This window comes from Chlorocebus sabaeus, chromosome 15 (assembly GCF_047675955.1).
Source record: "Chlorocebus sabaeus isolate Y175 chromosome 15, mChlSab1.0.hap1, whole genome shotgun sequence".
Classification (NCBI taxonomy): Eukaryota; Metazoa; Chordata; class Mammalia; order Primates; family Cercopithecidae; genus Chlorocebus; species Chlorocebus sabaeus.
In genome coordinates this window covers 2,207,371-2,231,753 of record NC_132918.1, presented here as the reverse complement: position 1 = coordinate 2,231,753, position 24,383 = coordinate 2,207,371, and the positions used below count along the sequence as shown (strand labels likewise).

Below are 24,383 nucleotides of genomic sequence, written 5' to 3'. Positions count from 1 at the left end.
TTACCTCATGAAGTCATAGAAATTGTGGATAGTTAGGTTTTTTGGGGAATATAAGATGTGTTTCAAGAAGTGGAGAAGGTAAGATGAAGACTTTGAAAAGGTCTTTGAATTTGGTAAGGATATGATTTGGAAGATACAGTTTTGAGAAATGATTTTACAAACCAGATTTTAAGGTGTTAAGAAGGGGACTGGGTCTCTACACAGAGAAGTAGTTGACTATTTCATAAATATCTCCCCATCTTCTTGCAGTTATTTTATGGATAAAGTGACTGGGGAATTTAGTTAATGAATTTGTTCTCATCAAACCTGAGAAAACTTCCCTTTAGAGAGAGTAGATGGCATCTTTCAGAATATAATCTTTGAAGACTTTCTGGAACCAGTTTGAGTGTTGTAAGACATTGGTTCAACAGCTTTGCTTTCAGTGAACAGAAAATCTAATGCAGAGCCTCAGCTTCTCATATCAAGCCTTTCCATTTTTAGAACTGCTTTTTGTTGACTGTTGTAGCCAGTAAAGAGAAAATGTTGGTAAGGGGATTAAATTTCTTTTGAAATTGGGTGTACTTAATGAGGAGATAGAAACTGATGAATAAATATCAAGTTGAAAGGGTAAATGGTGAAAAGGTAGACAAAATATATAGTTCGTTCACATGCAGGATAAAATTTTCCATGTATATGTTCCAGTTAAACCTTTAGTTGTACAGCTTTCCTTCCCTTGCTTGCTTCTCCAAGACAGATATATTTTGTCTTTAAGTGTGATTTTCATAAACCATATTTTTATAAATATTTGATAGCCTAAAGGTTTAAAATTTTTTCTATTAATACTGTCAAAAATAGAAAATTAATAAATACTAAAAGAATTAAGATTTAAATTACTATTATTATTACTTTTTTGGGGGCACAATTTTGACTCACTGCAATCTCCGCCTCCTGGGTTCAAGTGATTCTCGTGCCTCAGTCTCCTGAGTAGCCAGGATTACAGATGTGTGCCACCACTGCTGGCTAATTTTTGTACTTTTAGCAGAGATGGGGTTTCACTGTGTTGGCCAGGCTGGTCTCGAACTCCCAACCTCAGGTAATCTGCCCTCCTTGGCCTTTCAAAGTGCTGGGATGACAGGCGTGAGCCACTGCGCCCTGCTAGATTTAAATTATTAATGGATATATTTATTTTGGAAAGTCTTTAGATAACAAAGTTGTAAGTGCTTTTATAGATTTCGTAAAATTATATTTGTAGTCATAATAAATGAGGGCTATGATACAAAGTTGTAACAAACTGGCTCTACATTGAAGATAATGCCTTTTACATCTATAGTGAAAGCTACTTTTAGGCACACAAACTGTATTTCATTTAATAGTCTTAATGGAGTCTAAACAGAACTGTTCAAGTAGGAAGTGGTTCTTAGTTCAAATGTAAAGTGTGTATGCCAATTGAAAGAAAACTTTCAATTAAGCACTAAGCATAAGAAAAGGTCAGTGCATTGGGAGTTATACCTGATGTAAATGATGAGTTGATGGGTGCAGCACACCAACATGGCACAAGTATACATATGTAACAATCCTGCACATTGTGCACATGTACCCTAGAACTTAAAGTATAATAAAAAAAAAAAAAAGAAAAATTCAGTGTAAAGGAAGTAGGATTTCTATAAATAGTCTGGCTATTGGAAAATTCAATTGCTCTATTAAATATCTGTTTTCTTTATTAGATTTAAAATTCAAAGGTTAAACACATAAGAACTGGTCATGTGAAGGGAACACTAATATCATTACAGCTTACCATTAGGATTTTAGAAGTAGATATATCTACATAAAACTGTTATCTAGAAAATAAACTCTCCAAGTGCGTTTTCAACTGTGAAGAAATTTAATTCTGATACTGCTAGTAATTCTTGATGTGGATATCAGTAAACAAATCACTGATTCCTTTGGCTCACTTATTCTGGATGTCAAAATCAGCTCAAGAACGTTCCCCACTACTTTTCTTGGCAAACAGTCTCTTAAGCTGCTCCTCATATTTTTTTCTAGATGAATTGTGGTGCCTTTCATATGTTGGAGGACAGAGGAAATCTGAATGTCTTTGATTTTAAACAGAATGATTCTTTATTTTCTTTTTCTGTTTTTGCATGCTGGCATAAAAAGAATAATTCTATTATAAAATACTGAGACTGTGAATACAGTGGTATACTGATTTCAGGATGGTGTATCAACCTGTAGTTCTTAAATAGTCTCCTCTCTAGTGGAAATGTTAGGCATATTTTTTGAAGTATGATAGCATAGCATTTTTGTTTTGTTAAAGATATGTATTTTAGTGTATAAAGGAAACAGAAAATAAGTTTATTGGTTATAAGCGCTTCTACAATTGTTGATAGTGTTTCTTTCTTGTTGTTACTTACGAACAGATGGTCACATCTTCTATTAACCAGATTTTAAACTTGGAAAAGTTTGGTGATTTAGCTTAAGTGCCTGATGCTGTATTTTAACTCTCCAGGAAGTTATATCCTCAGTGTAGCACCAGTGTGGAATGTTAATGCTACTAAAGTTCACACTAGTTCTTGGCTATTCTGTGTGTGTGTGTGTGTATGTGTGTGTGTATGTGTATCAGGATAGGAGATGGGGTAGCTAATTATTAATGCAGTATATTACCAAAAAATTGGAAAATAGAGAAAATGGCATCACTGTTGTTTTAGTAAATTTCCATGTAGTGTTTTCTCTAATTTTTATTTTTATATTATTGTAATAATACTGTACATTCAATTTTGTATGTTCTTCTCCCCCATTTAGCATTGTTATTGACAATTTTACGTGTTGCTGAAGTACCAACGTGTTTTAATGGCTGTGTCAAAGTGCATGTACATCATTTACTTGGTTATCATTTCCTTACTGTTTATCATCTAGATTATTTTATAGTTTTGTTACAAATACTATTGTGACAATTTTGACATATAGCTTATTAGATCTTTGAATTTTATCTCCGGATAAATTCTTAACCACAGACTTTTAGTCGTTTTCGTTAGCCACTTTTAAGTGATTTAAATATATATAGCCATTAAAAAAAAAGTAACCCAGACTACAACGTTAATCCTCCCCCCGTTAAAATGTTTTTTCCTACAATTATGCAAAATGAATAAAATATTTTGCTTAGATTAGGAAAGTTTCTAGAGTATAGTAACTTTTGTAAACCCCGTTTCCTTTTCATGTACCTCGTCTTTGCTGAAGTTGTGTGTTTTATATGATTGGTGGCATTTAAAGACTTGGACTAACTCATAACATTCTTTGCTTTTTTATTGTCATGTTGTGTTTGTGCAGGAAATATGTTTTTTTATTCATATATTCATTTTTATAGTAGAGGTCTGATATACCAAAAGAAATTCATTAGAACATATTTATTTGATGTTTGAAGGACGCTTTAACATAGTTTTATGTATTTAAATAGTATGTAAGATTTATGCATTTTTATATAACAAACCAAAATCACATATGTATTTAACTGCTTTGTTAGTTGCTGATAATTTATGTAACACAGTTTTCTTGGAGTCTTAAGTCTCACAAAACATCTTATTTTTGTGCATCCACACATGCCAATAAGTGAATCATGGTGCCTTTCCCAAGCCTTGTATGAACAGGACTGGGGTAAGGGCTATTTTTTTTTCTTATCATGGGTACTTAGAATAAGCTTTACAAAGAAAATTCCATGTTTCTCAGGCAAAAAAAAAAAAAAAAAAAGTATGAATTAAAGTAGATTTTAAGTATGCCATGTTAGATAAGTAATATGTATGTATTTTGGCACTAAATGAATAACTGCTGGAAAAATTTATTTAAAATGGCTTTTAAAATGCAGTTATTTATGTCTCCAACAATGTCACTATTACTTGAAACTATCAATAATTTAAAAACACATTTCTTTGGTGCAAGATTATATTTCTAATTTAATCAATGTACTTAGCTTTAGCCTAATATTTTTCAACATTAGCCTGATGTTTTCAAGGTATTTGATAGATAAATATGTATGTAAAATGTACATGAAAATCTGGGGCTGGGCATGGTGGCTTACGCCTGAAATCCCGGCACTTTGGGACGCTGAGGCAGGTGGATCACCTGAGGTCAGGAGTTCACCAGCCTGGCCAACGTGGTGAGCCCCGTCTCTACTAAAAATATAAAAATTAGCCGGGTGTGGTGTCATGTGCCTGTAGTCCCAGCTTACTCTGGAGGCTGAGACAGGAGAATCACTTGAACCTGGGAGGAAGAGGTTGCAGTGAGCCGAGATCCCACCGTTGCACTCCAGCCTGGGCGACAAGAACGAAACTGTCTCCAAAAAAAAAAAAAAAAAAAAGAAAGAGAAAGAAAATTTGGATAAATTGGTAAATTTTTTGAAGGTCAAAGCATAGTCAGTTTATAGAATGAATCTTGTTACGTATTTTGTAGTATGGCTTAAAATTTAGATTTCCCTTGCAAATGCAATATTTATTAAATCTCTGCAAAGGCCCTAATTTATAGATAAGCATTGCACTATCTAATTTATGCCACTGGGTGGTAGTATTTTATTTTCATTTATGTAAGCTCTAGACTAGTAGTTTGCAAACTTTGTGATCTCAGGGACCTCTTAACACTCTTAAAATTTATTGGGGATTCCAAAGAGCTTTATTTATGTGGGTTATATGTATTGATATTTACTGTATTAGTAATTAAAAGTAAAATTTTTTTTTTTTTTTTGGAGACAGAGTCTCACTCTGTCACCGAGGCTGGAGTGCAGTGACGCGATCTCAGCTCACTGCAACCTCCGCCTCCCAGGTTCAAGCAATTCTCCTGCCTCAGCCTGCCGAGTAGCTGGGACTAAAGGCATGTACCACCATGCCCAGGTAATTTTTTTGTATTTTTCGTAGAGATAGGTTTCACTGTGTTCGCCAGGATGGTTTCGAACTCCTGGCCTCGTGATCTGCACGCCTCGGCCTCCTAAAGTGCTGGGATCACAGGCATGAGGCACCGCGCCTGGCTAAAAGTAAAAATTTTAACAGTATTTGTTTAATTCGTTTTTAAAATAACAATTATAGACTGGGTGCAGTGGCTCACACCTGTAATCCCAGTACTTTGGGAGGCCAAGGCGGGTGGATCACTTGAGTGCCAAGGGTTTGAGAACAGCCTGGCCAACATGGCAAAACCCCATCTCTACTAAAAATACAAAAATTAGCTGGATATGGTGGCATGTGCCTGTAGTCCCAGCTACTCAGGAAGCTGAGGCAGGAGAATCGCTTGAATCCCGGGAGGTGCGGGTTGCAGTGAGCCAAGATCACGCCACTGCACTCCAGCCTGGGCGACAGAACGAGACTCTGTTTCAAAAATAATAATACTAATTATAGGCCGGGTGTGGTGGCTCATGCCTGTAATCCCAGCACTTTGGGAGGCCGAGGCAGGCGGATTACCTGAGGTCAGGAGTTTGAGACCAGCCTGGCCAACATGGTGAACGCTGTCTCTACTAAAAATACAAAAATTAGCCAGGCATGGTGGCATACGCCTGTAATCCCAGCTATTCTGGAGGCTGAGGCAGGAGAATTGCTTGAACCTGGGAGGTGGAGGTTGAAGATGGTGCCATTGCACTCCAGCCTGGCCGACAGAGCAAGACTTTATCTCAAAACAAACAAACAAACAACAAAACCCAAACCATTTATAAATCCATTACATGTTAGCACAAATACTTTTATGAAATCTACCTGTATTTTCCAAAATAAGGTTTAGTGTGAAGAATGGCCTTGTTTTACATTTTTGTTATCTCATTGCTTGGCTTAATACAATGCAGCTGGATTTTCATGCCTGTTTCTGCATTTAATCTGTTGTGATATATTATTTTGGTTGAAATATATGAAGAAAATCTAGTCTTATGTAGACATGTATTTGGAAAAGGGAAGATCTCACAGATCCTCTGAAAGGGTCTCAAGACCCCAGGATCTTTGGACCACATATTGAGAACTGCTGCTGTAGACTTTGATTTTATTTGCCAGAGAGGCTTGATGATTCAGTGGGAATTCTGATAAAATTATTTTTGTTGCTTTTTCTGTTAATTTGCATTTCATTCATTTTGTAGTGCTTTTCATTCACTCATTTTGTTTGTTTGTTTTTGCTGGGATAGAGACAGGCATTGGCTTACTTATTCATTCTTCATGTCATTAACAAGCTTGTTAGGATCATCAGTTAATCTAGAGGTTAACAGCCTTTTCACACTTCTGCATTTTTGTTTATTTCCTACACTGGGAGTAGAAGTGGGTCTTCTTAACCATGTAGTAAAGTGTTCTCTGGGACAGTGTAACAAAATAGTAATGCTACATGAAATCTCAGAATTCTGGCATTTCTTATTATAATTGATTAGGCTACTCAGGATAAGGAGTATCCTCTAAGAGGTGCTGGAGTAGCAAAAACAATGCCACATTCTTCCTAGCTGTATCTAAGGATTAGTTATTTTATTCCCCTTTCTTACTGCTTCAGCTATCTTTTTGTGAAATATTTTCTTTGTCACTTAATACCTAGCATATGCTTGGCAGTTGGTAAACAGCTGCTAAGTATGTATTTGATGACTGAATGGTTGGATTATTGAGCTACAGATTGCCAACCTTTCTCATTTAACCCTTATAGAGAGCGTTTGCCCATTTTTATAATTCCCATGGATGTGAGTGAACCTCATCTGAAGTGGAAAGTGAGGAGCTAGCAATAAAGGGTCTGCCCTGCATTTTACTTAACTGACAGAGGATCATACTTACAGTTCATTGAAAATTGACCTAAAAGTATTTTTAAAGTGTGTGGGTTTTTTTTAAAATAAAAATTGCCTGAGATACATTGAATTTTGCTTTGGAAGAACACAGTGTGTTCTTGCAAGATTCTGTGGCAGTTCATGCTTAGCCTTCCTATTGATGTGTGCCGTGACTGTGGTTTTCCCATGCACTCTTGCATGTTGGCAGAAGACTTGTCAGCTGTGGCTGATGCACGCTTTATTTCTCCTCACTCACTTATCTTTTGTTGGGAATTTGAAAGATAAATTGTGTAGACATTTTGAACATACTTTTTTAGTACTACATTAAAATCCTATTTTCACTTTGGAAAGAGTAGGGAATTCACTTTTATAATATTATAGGCTGTGGACGCCATTTCTGGGAGTTACAAGGTCAGGTGAGATGTTTCTGGGTAGTAAGTAAACTCTTGGTATATCCTCCTTAAACATTGTGATGAGAATCAGTGTTGGAGGCAGACTTCCTGTGAGGAAGTGGCTTCATTTGTGATACAGTGTAGAATCCATAATGGGTTTGAAATATGTTTTCTGTGTTTGGAAATATATATATATATATATATATATATATATATATAATCTTAATACCTTTCCCCACCACTTTTTTGGCTATTTAACATTTCCTTAAAGCAGGATGGGGAGGTAGAAAGCAGTGAGTTTTGTGTCAGAAAGAAGTATAACATATTGCATTTTGTTGAGAGTTAAAAGCCATTAGTAATTGATTGGTTCAGAAATTCTGCTTTAGTAAGAAATATTATTGCCCAACAGAGCTTGATCCATGTCAGCATTCTTAGTTTTTAAAAATATTGCAAGGTAAGGATCGTTGCTTAAATCCAATTTTAAAGTTCTATCATCAGGCTTATATATTCAGGTTGATTTATCATCTGAAGGAAAAATTGGATGCTTCAGTTACCATATTTCAATGAAAGATTTCAATGGTTTCTTTCTAGGTGTGAAATTATTTGGTTCCCTGACATGGTACTGGAAAGTAGGAGAGAGGGTTAAATTAGGATGAAAAGAACTTTGAAACCAAATCCATCCTATTTTCATCATTGTATAATGGATAATAAGGTGACTTGGACAAACTGTTTTAGTGGATTAAACACTAAAATTAGACTCTATATAGAATAGTATCCTGAAATTTATTGAATGTGATTAGAAAACTTAATTAGCAGAAAATTATATCTAAACAGGAACTTGTGGCATGGATTTTTTGTTGTTTGAAAAGGTGAGAACATTACATTTATTTTTTATACTGTGCTGGATTCTGGAATTTTAAAAATGAAAACAAAAAATTCACTAGATTTGACTACATAGTTTTGTTTTATTTTACTTAATTGACAAAAGGTTTTCATTTAAACTCTTATTTTGCTGAAAGGGTTTCAAAACTCTTCAGTTTCTCCAGAGCCTGATTGAAGATATTTTTGTGAATTACTCAGAAATGCTGAGATGCAGTTTTATATGCTGAATAATAATGAAAAGGTACTGATGACATCTAAGTATTAAAAGACATTGATCATACCTTTTTTCATTCCCCCAGCATTTAACCTTCAACACAAACTAATTAGGCAGTAAGCACTTTGTTTCAGAATCTTTCCCATAATTAGTCACTTTACTGGACTGATTTTTTTAAGTGAGGAAACTTAATTTCTTGTTAGTAGTAAGCGTTCATTATTTCTTGACTGATTTTTTTAAGTGAGGAAACTAATTTCTTGTTAGTAGTAAGCGTTCATTATTTCTGTATTTTCTGTATGGTTGACATCAGAATTTATAGTAAAAGAATATGTAAACCAAAGACACCATTTTTGTTTCCAACATATTTATATCTAAGGATTATTATCTTGGGGTTTGCAGGCAAATGCCAGTAAAGTTAGAATAGGAATCTTTTTTTTTTTTTTGAGAGGGTCTCTCTTTGTCACCTAAGCTAGAGTGCAGTGGCACAATCACTGCTCACTGCAGCCTTGACCTCTCAGACTTAAGTGATTCTCCCACCTCAGCTGCTCAGAGTAGCTGAGACTACAGGTACAAGCCAACCTGCCTGGCTAATTTTTAATTTTTTTGTAGAGATGGGGTTTCACTATGTTGCCTAGGCTGATCTTGAACCCTGGGCTCAGGCAATCCTCCCACCTTGGCCTCCCATAGTGATGGAATTATAGGCGTGAGCCCCAGTGCACCTGGCAATAGGAATCTTTATAAATGATTTCAGCTAATTAATATTCCTTTGAAATTTAGACCTTATTTGAGTATCAGTTTTATACTTTGGGCATATAAAATAAATAAATTGGATAATTTGCTTTTTATATAAAAGATATCACTTTGGGAGGCCAACGCGACGGATCACGAGTTCAGGAGTTTGAGACCAGCCTGGCCAATATGGTGAAACCCTGTCTTTACTAAAAATACAGAAATTAGCTGGGCGTGGTGGCGGGCACCTATAGTGCCAGCTACTCTGGAGGCCAAGGCAGGAGAATCGCTTGAACCCGGGAGGCAGAGGTTGCGGGGAGCCGAGATCGCGCCCACTGCACTCTAGCCTGGGTGACAGAATGAGACTCCGTCTCAAAAGAAAAAAAATATATATGGTTGTCAGATAAATTACTTTTTAAATGATTGAGCAAACTAAGTTGCATTTCCCAGTTGTTACCAGAATTCACTCTTCTCTCGGCAATTTTGCCTTTGAGAAAATGCTTTAGATTAAATGTTTGTCTTCAGGTTTGCAATTCCTGTACCCAAACCACTGTGTTAAACCAAATTGTTAATGAAAGGCCTTTTTTTCTGAGCTGCCATAGGTTGAAGTTCCCACATTTCTTATACCACTGGAAGTGAAAATATTATATGTGCCAATAAACGACTGTCTCCCTGGGGCATATGTTTCTTGGTAGGATTACAAACCCATCTTGAAAACTGAGTTTTGTTTATAGTCCATCTCAGTGGTAGAGAGAAGTTTGGAGACTTCTGTGAGGACTAAAGGAAATAATCTAGGATGGCAGTAGCAGTAGGACTTTCCTAGGGTATCATTATGCTAATAATGCGTGTGTGTGTGTGTGTGCATGCATACATACATACATATACAACTCACATATATGTACACATATATAAAGGCATATACAGATCCTCCTTGACTTATGATGGGGTTAGAATTTGATAAATTAATTGTAAGTTGAAAATATCAGTATCAACTTGTAAAGGTCTTATCCAGACATAACTTTATTATTAAGTGGAGGAGTGTACTGAATGTGTATTGCTTTTGCACCGTTGTGAAGTTGACAGATCCAAGACCATCATAAATCAGGGACCATCTGTGTACACAAATACACGTAAACACACACATATGTAAACACACACATATGTATTTTGTTTGTTTGTTTGGGGACAAAGTCTTGCTCTGTTGGGCAAGCTGGAGTGCAGTGGCACCATCTCAGCTCACTGCAGCCTCTGTCTCCCGGACTCAAGTGATTCCACTGTCTCCAGCCTCCCGGGTAGCTGGGACTACAGGAGTGTGCTACCGCACACTCAGGCTAATTTTTGTATTTTTAGTAGAGATGGGGTTTCACCATGTTGGCCAGGCTGGTCTTGAACTCCTCACCTCAGGTAATTCACCTGCCTCAGCCTCCAAAAGTGCTGGGATTACAGGTGTGAGCCACTGTGCCCAGTCACATATATGTATTTTCGGTGCCAAGTTACACACCTGTTGCACCCGTCCTATCTGATTTTGTTTGATAATGTTGAGCTGTTTGGCCTCTTTAAAGACCTGGCCAGATGCAGTGTCTCATGCCTGTAATCCCAGCACTTTGGGAGGATAAGGTGGGTGGATCACTTGAGGTCAGGAGTTTGAGACCATTCTGGACAATATGGTGAAACCGCATCTCTACTAAAAATACAAAAATTAGTCAAGCATGATGGTGCATGCCTGTGGTCCCAGCTACTTGGGAGGCTGAGGCAGGAGTATTGCTTGAACCCAGGAGGTGGAGGTTGTAGTGAGCTGAGATTGCACCACTGCACTCCAGCCTGGGTGACAGCAAGATTCCGTCTCAAACACACATACATACACACACACACACACGCACACACACACGAAAAAAACCCTGCTACTCTAGCCAAGATGATTATTTTTGCAGAGCCTGAATTCTTCCTTATCTTACCCAAAAACCCCCTGCTGTGGTAGTGCCTTTCTATAATACTGTTGAATCAGGTAAAGATTTCTTTCCAGTCACCTGGAAACAGCTCTGGTTTGAAACTTATACAAATAGTAAGTTTCATTTCAAAATATTCAGCCAGTAAATGTTTAAAAAAGTAACAAAAATCTCTGCTCTTTTATTATATAATTAAGAGGTTTTTAAAAATAAAATATGCCTAAGAATAGTTTTTTCGTTCTTAAAAGTGTCATAGTGAGTATATAATAGTATTACATAATTATTGATGATAAGAACTATAGAGCAAACAAAAAGCAATTGAAATTATACAGTACAGAAATAGGGACAAGTCTTCATTTCTCTAAATTTACTATCCATAAAGAAACTGGTAGAGAATGGAGAGCCTTCAGTCATTTATTTTTTCCAAACTTCTAAACTTAGACTCATATAAAGAGTCTTAATATCCTAATCCAGAACTGAGTGACAAATTGGTTTTGGTGACTGAACATTTCTTGTGGCTTTGTTGAACTACTCCAATATCTCTTGGCTTAGAACAGTGATGAGTTTTTAAAGCTGTCCTGCTACTGCTGCTCTTAGTTCTCAAAAATTGAATGTAAAACACTTTAGCTCAGTGATATTTCTTGAGATACTTGTTTTCTGCTGTTTTCATTATAGCTTTTGAGGAACTTGAAAAAGCTTTGAGTACAGCCCAAAAAACAGAGGAAGCACGGAGAAAACTGAAAGCAGAAATGGATGAACAAATAAAAACTATCGAAAAAACAAGTGAGGAGGAACGCATCAGTCTTCAACAGGAATTAAGTCGGGTGAAACAAGAGGTTGTTGATGTAATGAAAGTAAGAATAATTCTGTAATGAAATGGGCTACAACAAATTTGAAATTTAAGTGTATTTTTCCTTACACTCTTTGACTTTAAAGAAGAATTTGTTTGTATTTTAGATATTGACTGTTTCCTGATATTCAGGATATAGTACAAATTTTGATAGATAAATGCATTTAATACTTAGGTAATTCTTTGGAACCTTTTAAGCTTTGCTTTCTCTCCAGTGGACTATGTTATAAACTGAGATGTGCCTTAACTGTTCTGTGGCTCCCCGACGCTTAGGCACCTTGAAGATAGGCTACTTAGCTGCTTCAGTAGCGTACCCTCCAAAGAACTTGGCCAAGAAGGTACTTGCCTAGTGTGTGTTGAGGGAATGAGGGAGTAGTGACTGAGGGACTATATTGTTCAAATGTTTTAAAGGATCATTGTTACTTAATGTTCTGGTTACTCTTAATATAGATAGACCTTACTTTAAAAGTTAGCTTTTTGGAAAGATCTCTTAGAAATTAATGAATTTTTTAAATCCCATAGATTTTCAATTTTTCAGAAGTATGAACATGTCATCGTCATGGCCCCTCCCTGCTCCCAGCTTCCTTCCTCACCCATTTTTTTCTGCTTTGTTTTTTTGCTTGTTTTTCCTCCTGTCATGTTTGCCTTTCTTGCCACGTTGCTCATTTTATCCTATTTACTGACTCCCCATTTATATTCTTGATATTTCATTATGGCCACTAAAATTGCTCAAGATAAATTATAGATCTGAATAGATGAGGCTTGGATTTCAGAGTTGCAGTATGCATTTCTATAACTCATGGTAAGGTTTCTGTGATTTTACTTATGAGTGCATAACAAGCATTGAGGGGGGCAAATTATATTTCTTTTCATTTTCTTCTTCCTGCTCAACTGTAGGTAATTTTCAAAGTAGAAATTATTTGTGGCCAATTATTGGATATATAAGGCCTTAACTATAACTGCCTGACTGTATTTTAAGTTTTAAAGTAGTCATATGATGTGATAAGTAATGTTACCATGGACTCCAACAACTTAAAAATAATGTATTATTTTGAAAGGTAATAATATAGACATATGGTATAAAAATCAGAGGATATAAAGTATATAGTGAAAAGATTCCCCTGTTTTCCCACAGAAAAGTGCTGTTTTCCTTTTTGAGTATATTTCCCATAGATAGCCTGTGTATATAATTTCTCTTTTCTCCTCTAATTTTTTTTTCTTTTCCTTATAGATGGGTTTATTAGGCTTCCTTTAAATGGTATCTGGATTTTTTTTTTAACTTAAAAACCACATGGTTAATCCTGACATCATTTTTAAAAATTCAGTTTTTTCTTTTTTTAAACACAAAAGATAGCATGTTATATAGAATGTTCTATATTTTGCTTTTCCACTTAATAATCTTTCTAGGAGATTGTTCCTTAGCCATTGGTAGTTGATAATTCATAGTGATACCCCATTTATTTTAAAGGCTGCTCAAGATTTCATTGTATGAATGTCCTGTAATTTAATCAGTTTCCTATTGATAGATACTTAGATTGTTTTCTGTTTTTGCTATTGCAAATTATCACTCCCCCCCCCCCCCCTTTTTTTGAGACGGAGTCTTGCTCTGTCACCCAGACTGGGGTGCAATGGTGCAATCTCGATTCACTGCATCCTTCGCCTCCCAGGTTCAAGCGATTCTCCTGCCTCAGCCTCCTGAGTAGCTGGGATTACAGGCGTGTGCCATCATGCCTAGCTAATTTTTGTATTTTTAATAGAGATGGGGTTTCACCATGTTGGCCAGGCTGGTCTCAAACTCCTGACCTCAGGTGATCCACTTGCCTCGGCCTCCCAAATTGTTGGGATTACAGGCGTGAGCCACCGTGCCTGGCCTGTGAATATTCTTATCCATACTTGTTCACATTTGTATTTCTTTAGGGTAGATGACTACAAGTGGACTATTACTCAAGCAAAGACTATACGTATTTTTAATTGTTGCCTAGTTGCTATGAGGTCTGTGGAGGATAATTTATACCCTCACAAGCAATGTGTTAGAATATGTTTCCCCCCTCATAAAGATGGCATTATCTAACTTTATCTTTCCAACTTTATACGTTAAAAAAATTATTCTAATATATATAATTCTTACCTGTATGATAAACATATTTTTCCTATTTAAGTTATTTGCCCAAATCCTTGACTCACTTTTCTGTTGGGCTATTGGTCTTTTATTGATTTGTAGAAGCTCTTTGTTTATAAGAATTAGCCCTTTGGACATAGGTCCTTTTAGCCAAATAGTTTTCTCAGTTTGTTATTTGTTGACTTTACAACTTGTTTTTGTAGAAATTTTTTTTTCCTTGTAGTTGAATTTATAAGGCTTTTCTTTAAATGCTATCTGGATTTTTTTTTTTTTAAACACATGTTCAGTCCTGAGGTCATTTTTTAAAATTTGATTTTTTCTTCTGGCACTTTCATGCTTTCATTTTTTTTTACTGTTAACATCTTTGATCCAACTGAAATTTATTTAGTGTAAGGAATGAGATAAGGATTCAACTTAAATTTTTCCCAGATGGCTACTAAATGGTCTCTAAATCATTTATTTAGTAATCCACATTTCTCCCTCCAATATGCCATATTATCTTCTTTTTTTGTTTGTTTTTTTTTGTAGAGACTGGGTCTCCCTATTTTGTCCAGGCCAGTCTTGAACTCCTGGGCTCAAGCTGTCCTCCTGCCTTGGCCTCCCAAAGTGCTGGGATTACAGGCATAAGCCACCGTGCCCCGCCCATGTTATCTTTAATACACACTAAATTATTAAAGTATTAAATGTGAGGTTTTTTTTCCTTCATTCTCTGTGCTGTTCTATTGCTTTGTCTGACCATGTGCAGCTGTTTACTCTAATTTTATAATATGCTATTTGGTAGCTTCTTCTTATTACTCTTATTTCTTGGAATAGTGTTTGTTATTCTTCCATGTTTATTTTGTCCAGTGGGCTCCCCCATTCTGGTTTTTTAAATATATATTAACTTTTTAGATTTATATAAGGAGATTTGACATTTTTATGAGATTGAGGTTTCCTATCCAAAAAAAAGAACAAGGCCTGTACCTTTTAATAAATAGTACAAGCCTAATTTGATTGGTGCAGCCAGGGCGCACCTTCACCAGTGTAGTGCCCTCTCTGAGAGCATCCTTATTCCTCAGCTGTGCTCCCCTATCCTGACTTGTAGGGAACATCCCTGCAAGATGTGGAAATGAAGTCTATTGCAGCAGCAGCAGCACTTGTCTTAAAATAAGAGGAAAACTACTGGTTATTCTTTTAACTATCATGGCTTTGATGACTTTGATCTGTGCAGGAAATGTGTTTTAGGAGGAATATGATTTTTTTCTTCTTAAAAAGTTATTAGTTTGAGTAAATTATGATAGTATTTAGTTGTGGAGTTACATATTTTATTCTGGGTGTCCTTATATTATCTATTTGGCTCATTTTCAGAAATCCTCAGAAGAACAAATTGCTAAGCTACAGAAGCTTCATGAAAAGGAGCTAGCCAGAAAAGAGCAGGAACTGACCAAGAAGCTTCAGACCCGAGAAAGGGAATTTCAGGAGCAAATGAAAGTAGCTCTTGTAAGTGCCTTTTTTTTTTTTTTTTCCTGCTCTAGATATACTTCTCAGAGTTACAAAGTTATCATCCTCCCACCTTGCATTCCAGTTAGAGGTCAGACTACTGGCAGCCTTGACGTTTGGGTATAAAGAGAGGATAGGGAGTAGGCAAGCTGTCAGAGCTTATTAGCTTGGTATTGTGTGAAAATTAAATTTACTGATCTAACACACTTTCTTTCTTTCTTTTTTTTTTTTTTGAGATGGAGTCTCGCTCTATCGCCTAGGCTGGAGTGCAGTGGTAAGATCTCGGCTCACTGCAGCCTGCATAATCTCCATCTCCCCAGTTCAAGTGATTTCCCCTGCCTCAGCCTCACAAGTAGCTGGGACTGCAGGTGCACACCACCAAGCTCAGCTAATTTTTATTTTTTTATTTTTAGTAGAGATGGGGTTTCACCATGTTGGCCAGGCTGGTCTTGAACTCCTGACCTCAAGTGATCCACCCACATTGGCCTCCCAAGTTGTTGGGATTACAGGCGTGAGCCACTGTGCTTGCCCACGCTTTCTTTTTAAAACATTTAAAAAATTTTAACAATTTCTTTCAATATTTGTAGTTCTGTTTCATTGTCAATATTCAGTATAACTAACACACTTTCATTAAGCAGTTTGTTTATCCGTCCCTCCCACCTGGCAGTAGGCTATGATTAGGGACAAGAAAAGGAGAAGATAGATTAATTGAACTAGTGACTGCATAATTCAAGAAGAGAGTGCATAATTCAAGAACAGTGTCAAAAATCTCATCAGACTGAGTGTACCCAGAGCTCAAGTCTGAGAAAATTTTGGCTGAGTTGTATTTTACAGAAGAAGAAATAAAAATGGCCAAGTAATTTTTATTTTAAGTGGAATAATTTCAGTACTAATTTTCAGTCCATATGATGGCTTAAAAAATAGAGTTAAATTTAAAAACTTCCTGAACTAACAAAAACCAGAAAAGCAGATTGAGATTTTTGTTGAAAGATTTTTTAAAATAGCGTAATTTGAAAGTTTAAAACAAAAAATATTTTTCTTCACTTATGAAAGCCTTTTACATAAGTTGCCATAAAAAAGTGTTAGTGACAAAAATGTAATATGTTTTTGTATGAAGTTATTATCCATAAGATAATATGTGTAACTCAAAAATGCTTTCAGTGTAAAAGGATAATAAATAGTATTTTAGATTTTAATCTTCTTTCTTACATATATTGTTGTTTTCACTCTTAGTTGCTTCTGGGGCCCCGAGAATTTCTAGCAGCAGTGATTCTTGAATTGAGTTAACAAGTTCTCTAACCTGCTCTGTGGGGGCACATGGATTTACAGTATGATTGGGTGTCTATGGTCATGAAATTTACACATATATGGCCACATACTTGTTTTCTTTGTTGATCCAGAAAAGAATTAAAGCCTTTTACAAGAATACTTAAACTGTAACAGTACAACATAAATTAAAAATAGGGGCAAAAAATTAAGGAACAAAGTGGGAAATAAATAGCACTAAAAATGCCTGTCATAAAGACCTACCCTGAGTTTTCATGCTGGGGTAATTGACCTTTGGGGACACTGAGCCAGCCTTCATATACACATGTGTGGGTACCTGTGCCTGCCCTTTTCTTAATTCAGTGGACTATTAAAATTTTCTCCTTTATGGGCATATAGAGATATATTTAAAATATAGTTTACATTAAATAATATATTTAAATGGATATTTTAAAATCAATGCTATGGAAACTAATATTTTCTTATCAACCTACTCATAATATGGTACAAAATCTTTCCTTAATTAAAGTGGTGCACTTTACTTGAGTACAGTGAACTGAAAGTATTGCCGTTGGCAATATCTGCTCTAAGCAATAGGTATAGATAAGTACACTTGTCTTAATTGGAGTTCAGTTAAGAAATTAACATTTAATATGTTAATCGACCGTTAAAAATACTCTCTAAAGCTTCTCTTCTCAAAACACTAAACACTTTAAATTGAATATTGATACATGGTAAGGACAATCAGAGAAGCTTTTAAGGATTGGTAGGGTGGTAGAACCAATGTAGCTTTGTTTTATAGATATTGTCTTGATCTTACCCATATATTCACAAGTAATCTTCTGATTTCAATTTGATTTTCCTTGTGGGGTCCCTTTCTAAATGAGGTATTTCTCACAAACTGTATAAACTTAAATCTAGTTTCTAGACCTAGAGTAGAAATTCCGAACTCTGGTGACCTTTCACATTCAGCAGTGTTTTGTAAAACATTTAAGTAGTGGAAAAATAGCAGACATAGTGGGGTTATTGGAACATAATTTTTCATATCAGTAGTAATTGTGGCAATTACCCCACTGGAAAAACCATAGTGCCTTGTTTGTATAGACTAGAGCATGGGAGGAGAGAGATGATGATATTACCTATCCAGCAGGGCTGGGTGCAGATCAAAAGAAATGAATGATTCCTGGGGAAGTACTTTGCGAATGCTGAAGGTTTATATGCATTTAAGGTGGTATTAATTATTTTTGGCACAGGAAAAGAGTCAATCAGAATATTTGAAGATTAGCCAAGAAAAAGAACAGCAAGAATCTTTGGCCCTAGAAGAGTTAGAGTTGCAGAAAAAAGCAATCCTCACAGAAAGTGAAAATAAACTTCGGGACCTTCAGCAAGAAGCAGAGACTTACAGAACTGTAAGTTTTAATGATACTCAGATTCTGGAGTTGTGAAACTATTTGCATATGAAAATTTGTTATCTCTCTAGTCAGTATAAAGTTTCAAAGATTACTGGATTAGATTTATGTATACGTGCCCTTCATTTTTAGATAGTGTGAGCTATGCATGGGAGTGGATTTGGCTTTGGGCTCTGTTTATTACATGGTGCTCCTGGTTCTGCCTTTAGCTGGCTGTATTTCTGTCAGCCACTGAGTCTGCCGCTTTTCACTGACCCTGCAGCATCTCCATTGCGTGCTCATCCTTGATGTCTAGGAAGTGGGCTCATTCTATAGGCAGTACTTGTTCTGGCACCTTCCTGCTTGTCCAGGTTTATCTTATGCCATGTCCTGAACGTAATCCAGTCTCTGCTTATATCACAGTTTAATTACACTAGTGTGTTGTTTTGCATTTGGTTTCCCCAGTTTTTCCATACTAAACATAGTCCCGTAATGAACATATTTGTATATATGTCTCAGAGTGTACATTTTAAAGACCCTATCTGACCCTTTCCTTAGCAGTATTTGAAATGTACAACCTGTTTTGAAAACTGACGATGTTTAGACTTGTTAGCTTTTTTCCTCTGATTTAGATAGTAAAACAGCCATACTTCTTACTCATAGTTCTAAACCATCCTTAATTTTTCCATTACTAACACTTACAAAAGGTTCCGTGGTGGGTGAAATGGACACTTAGGAGGCCTAGATCTTCTACTTGTTAGCTTTTTAATTTAATTGTACTTTAATTTCATCACCTGTCTCATGAAGAGATTAGATTCAGTAATTCCTTAGGACCCTAGGACCTTTCCAGCTCTGACATTTTGTGGGTCTGCCTTACTTAACTCCTTCAGAGTCAAAATTACATTTTCATGAGATAATAATAATCTTTGTTATATTTGTGCAAGTTCCTTCTTTTTGAAAAAAGAAAGAACCTTCTAAATGATAATTTTGAAGGTGGAAAAATCATATGTTCTTTTTCTTCTAAAATTATGAGAATAATAAAATAGTATGTAGGCTGGAACTATGAGTTGGGTTAAGCATATAATCTTTTCTTTTTTTTGTTGTTTTTTTTTTGTTTGTTTGTTTTTCAAGATAGTCTTGCTTTGTTGCCCAGGCTGGAGTGTAGTGGCACAATCTCGGCTCACTGCAGCCTCCGCCTCCTGGGTTCGAGGGATTCCCCAACCTCAGCCTCCCGAGTAGCTGGGACTACAGCCGCACGCTACCCCGCCTGGCTAATTTTTGTATTTTTTTGGTAGAGACAGGGCTTTACCATGTTGGCCAGGCTGGGTCTCAAACTCCTGGCTTCAAGTGATCTACTCTCCTCAGCCTCCCAGACTGCTGGGATTACAGGCGTGAGCCACCATGCCTGGCCATAATCTTTTCTTTGTTATATGATTCCTTTAGTAATTGAGCACAGATTCTTTGTCCTTTCTAGTGTTTGGTATGATATGTTAAGCTATTTATGTAAATTTTGATCTTCAGGTAGGTGGTAGACATCATGTCTGTGTATCATTGCTAATAGATAAGTACGTACTTTAATAAAAATGCATCTGTTTTTAATTAACAGAGAATTCTTGAATTGGAAAGTTCTTTGGAAAAAAGCTTACAAGAAAACAAAATACAGTCAAAAGATTTGGCTGTTCATCTGGAAGCTGAAAAAAATAAGCACAATAAGGAGATTACAGTCATGGTTGAAAAACACAAGACAGAATTGGAAGGCCTTAAGCGTCAGCAGGATGCCCTTTGGACTGAAAAACTCCAAGTCTTAAAGCAACAATATCAGACAGAAATGGAAAAACTTAGGGAAAGGTGTGAACAAGAAAAAGAAACATTGTTGAAAGACAAAGAGATTCTCTTCCAGGCCCACATAGAAGAAATGAATGAAAAGACTTTAGAGAAGCTTGATGTGAAACAAACAGAACTAGAATCATTATCTTCTGAACTGTCAGAGGTATTAAAAGCCCGTCAGAAGCTAGAAGAGGAACTTTCTGTTCTGAAAGATCAAACAGATAAAATGAAGCAGGAATTAGAGGCCAAGATGGATGAACAGAAAAATCATCACCAGCAGCAAGTTGACAGTATCATTAAAGAACACGAGGTATCTATCCAGGGGACTGAGAAGGCATTAAAAGATCAAATTAATCAACTTGAGCTTCTGTTGAAGGAAAAGGACAAGCATTTGAAAGAGCATCAGACTCATGTAGAAAATTTAGAGGCAGATATTAAAAGGTCTGAAGGGGAACTCCAGCAGGCATCTGCTAAGCTGGATGTTTTTCAGTCTTACCAGAGTGCCACACATGAGCAGACAAAGGCATATGAGGAACAGTTGGCCCAATTGCAGCAGAAGTTGTTGGATTTGGAAACAGAAAGAATTCTTCTTACCAAACAGGTAGCTGAAGTTGAAACACAAAAGAAAGATGTTTGTACTGAGTTAGATGCTCACAAAATCCAGGTGCAGGACTTAATGCAGCAACTTGAAAAACAGAATAGTGAAATGGAGCAAAAGGTAAAATCTTTAACCCAAGTCTATGAGTCCAAACTTGAAGATAGTAACAGAGAACAGGAACAGACAAAGCAAATCTTGGTGGAAAAGGAAAATACGATTTTACAAATGAGAGAAGGACAGAAGAAAGAAATTGAGATACTCACACAGAAATTGTCAGCCAAGGAGGACAGTATTCATATTTTGAATGAGGAATATGAAACCAAATTTAAAAACCAAGAAAAAAAGATGGAAAAAATTAAGCAGAAAGCAAAGGAGATGCAAGAAACGTTAAAGAAAAAATTACTGGATCAGGAAGCCAAACTTAAGAAAGAGCTTGAAAATACTGTTCTAGAACTTAGTCAGAAAGAAAAACAGTTTAATGCCAAAATGCTGGAAATGGCACAGGCTAACTCAGCTGGAATCAGTGATGCAGTGTCAAGACTGGAAACAAACCAAAAGGAACAAATAGAAAGTCTTACGGAGGTTCATCAACGAGAACTCAATGATGTCATATCAATCTGGGAAAAGAAACTTAATCAGCAAGCTGAAGAACTTCAGGAAATACATGAAATCCAATTACAGGAAAAAGAACAAGAGGTAGCAGAACTGAAACAGAAGATCCTCCTATTTGGGTGTGAAAAAGAAGAGATGAACAAGGAAATAACATGGCTGAAGGAAGAAGGTGTTAAACAGGATACAACATTAAATGAATTACAGGAACAGTTAAAGCAGAAGTCTGCCCATGTGAATTCTCTTGCACAAGATGAAACTAAACTGAAAGCCCACCTTGAAAAGCTGGAGGTTGACTTGAATAATTCTCTGAAGGAAAATACTTTTCTTCAAGAGCAGCTAGTTGAACTGAAGATGCTGGCAGAAGAAGATAAGCAGAAGGTTTCTGAGTTGACAAGCAAGTTGAAAACCACAGATGAAGAATTCCAGAGTTTGAAATCTTCACATGAAAGCAGTAACAAAAGCCTAGAGGACAAGAGCTTGGAATTTAAAAAACTGTCTGAGGAACTAGCGATTCAGCTAGATATTTGCTGTAAGAAAACCGAAGCCTTATTAGAAGCTAAAACAAATGAGCTAATCAACATTAGTAGTAGTAAAACTAATGCCATTCTCTCTAGGATTTCTCATTGTCAGCACCATACAACTAAAGTTAAGGAGGCACTGTTAATTAAAACTTGCACAGTTTCTGAATTAGAAGCACAGCTTAGACAGTTGACAGAGGAACAGAATGCACTAAATATTTCTTTTCAACAGGCTACTTATCAGTTAGAAGAAAAAGAAAATCAAATTAAGAGCATGAAGGCTGATATTGAAAGTCTTGTAACAGAAAAAGAAGCCTTACAGAAGGAAGGAGGCAATCAGCAACAGGCTGCTTCTGAAAAGGAGTCTTGTATAACACAGTTGAAGAAAGAGTTATCTGAAAACATCAATGCTGTCACATTGATGAAAGAAGAGCTTAAAGAAAAAAAAATTGAGATTAGCAGTCTTAGTAAACAACTAACTGATTTGAATGTTCAGCTTCAAAATAGTATCAGCCTATCCGAAAAAGAAGCAGCCATTTCATCACTAAGAAAGCAATATGATGAAGAAAAACATGAATTGCTGGATCAGGTGCAAGATTTATCTTTAAAAGTTGATACTCTGAGTAAAGAGAAAATTTCTGCTCTTGAGCAGGTAGATCACTGGTCCAATAAATTCTCAGAATGGAAGAAGAAAGCGCAGTCAAGATTTACACAGCATCAAAACACTATTAAAGAATTGCAGATTCAGCTTGAGTTAAAATCAAAGGAAGCTCATGAAAAGGATGAGAAGATAAATTTATTGAAGGAAGACCTTGATCAACAAAATAAAAGATTTGATTGTTTAAGGGGTGAAATGGAAGACAAGAAGAGCAAGATGGAGAAAAAGGAGTGTAGTTTAGAAACAGAGTTAAAGACTCAAACAGCAAGAATTATGGAATTAGAGGACCATATTACCCAGAAAATGATTGAAATAGAGTCCTTAAATGAAGTTCTTAAAAATTACAATCAACAAAAGGATATTGAACACAAAGAATTGGTTCAGAAACTTCAACATTTTCAAGAGTTAGGAGAGGAAAAGGACAACAGGGTTAAAGAAGCTGAAGAAAAAATCTTAACACTTGAAAACCAAGTTTATTCCATGAAAGCTGAACTTGAAACTAAGAAGAAAGAATTAGAACATGTGAATTTAAGTGTGAAAAGCAAAGAGGAGGAGTTAAAGGCATTGGAAGATAGGCTTGAGTCAGAAAGTGCTGCAAAATTAGCAGAGTTGAAGAAAAAAGCTGAACAAAAAATTGCTGCCATTAGGAAGCAGTTGTTATCTCAAATGGAAGAGAAAGAAGAGCAGTATAAAAAAGATACAGAAAGCCATTTGAGTGAGTTAAATACAAAATTGCAGGAAAGAGAAAGGGAAGTTCACATCTTGGAAGAAAAACTTAAGTCAGTGGAAAGTTCACAATCAGAAACATTAATTGTACCCAGATCAGCAAAAAATGTGGCAGCATGTACTGAACAAGAAGAAGCAGATTCCCAAGGCTGTATACAGAAGACACATGAAGAAAAAATCAGTGTTTTACAAAGAAATTTAACTGAAAAAGAAAAGCTATTGCCGAGGGTAGGGCAGGAAAAAGAAGAGACCATTTCTTCTCATTCTGAAATGCAGTGCAAATACCAGGAGCTCTTAATAAAGCTAGAACATGCTGAGGCAAAGCAACATGAAGATCAAGTTATGATAGGTCATCTTCAAGAAGAACTTGAAGAAAAAAACAAGAAATATTCCTTGATAGTATCCCAGCATGTGGAAGAAGAAGGTAAAAATAACATACAGGCAAAGCAAAACTTGGAAAATGTGTTTGACGATGTCCAGAAAATCCTCCAGGAGAAGGAACTAACCTGTCAAATCTTGGAGCAAAAGATAAAAGAGCTGGATTCCTGCTTAGTAAGACAGAAACAAGTACATAGAGTTGAAATGGAAGCGTTGACCTCAAAATATGAAAAATTACAGGCTTTACAACAGATGGATGGAAAAAATAAACCCACAGAACTTTTGGAAGAAAACACTGACGAAAAGTCCAAATCACATTTGGTCCAACCCAAATTGCTTAGTAACATGGAAGCCCAGCACAATGACCTGGAGTTTAAATTAGCAGGGGCAGAACAGGAGAAACAGAAACTGGGCAAAGAGGTTATTAGACTGCAGAAAGACCTTCGAATGTTGAGAAAGGAACATCAGCAAGAATTGGAAATACTAAAGAAAGAATATGAACAAGAAAGGGAAGAGAAAATCAAGTAAGTTTTATATCAGCTTGAATATTTTTATGGCAGTCCTTAATGAAGTCTCCTTTTTTGTATGTGTGTGCCTAATACAGTTATTTTAAATTATTTGGGTAAGTTTCACCAACCCAAAGTATTAAACATAAATCCAGTATGTTAAATATGAGGAGAAGTAAAAACAATTTAGGGCAAGTGACAGTGTTATTCCATGTCCATTTAGGGGAGAAAAACCTTTTCTTGTGTACAAGATTCTGGTTATTAGGGACATATCCAAGTAATTATTTTCTTTTCGTTTCATTGTTTTTAGTATTAGCAGTATTATTATATAACATAGATGTGTTTTGAAAAGTAATTAAAATGGAAAACAAAAATTCTGTGGTCCCTAGGCCCACTCCCTTAGAGGTAATCATAGTTGATGTGTCCTTCCAGAAGTGTTTTCTGTACCTGGACACACAACACACTCACTCTCTCTGTCTCTCAAAAATGTTTTCATACAGTGAACTCAATGCACTGTTTTGAAGACCAGGTAGTTCCTTGCAGCTTGTTCTTTGTGTGGCCA

General features: G+C 36.1%; 1 protein-coding gene across 8 annotated transcripts in view; it reads left to right on the top strand.

Annotated features, from left to right (window-relative positions):
• Positions 1-24,383, top strand: part of GOLGA4 (golgin A4) — a 116,241-nt gene that overhangs the window by 54,954 nt on the left and 36,904 nt on the right. For all 8 annotated transcript variants that reach the window (XM_073023360.1, XM_007971784.3, XM_037988457.2 and 5 more), the window contains 4 exons: positions 11,572-11,750; positions 15,213-15,344; positions 17,864-18,019; positions 19,605-23,839. In XM_073023360.1, the coding sequence (XP_072879461.1) occupies positions 11,572-11,750; positions 15,213-15,344; positions 17,864-18,019; positions 19,605-23,839 (4,702 nt within the window). The remainder of the gene's footprint in view (positions 1-11,571; positions 11,751-15,212; positions 15,345-17,863; positions 18,020-19,604; positions 23,840-24,383) is intronic.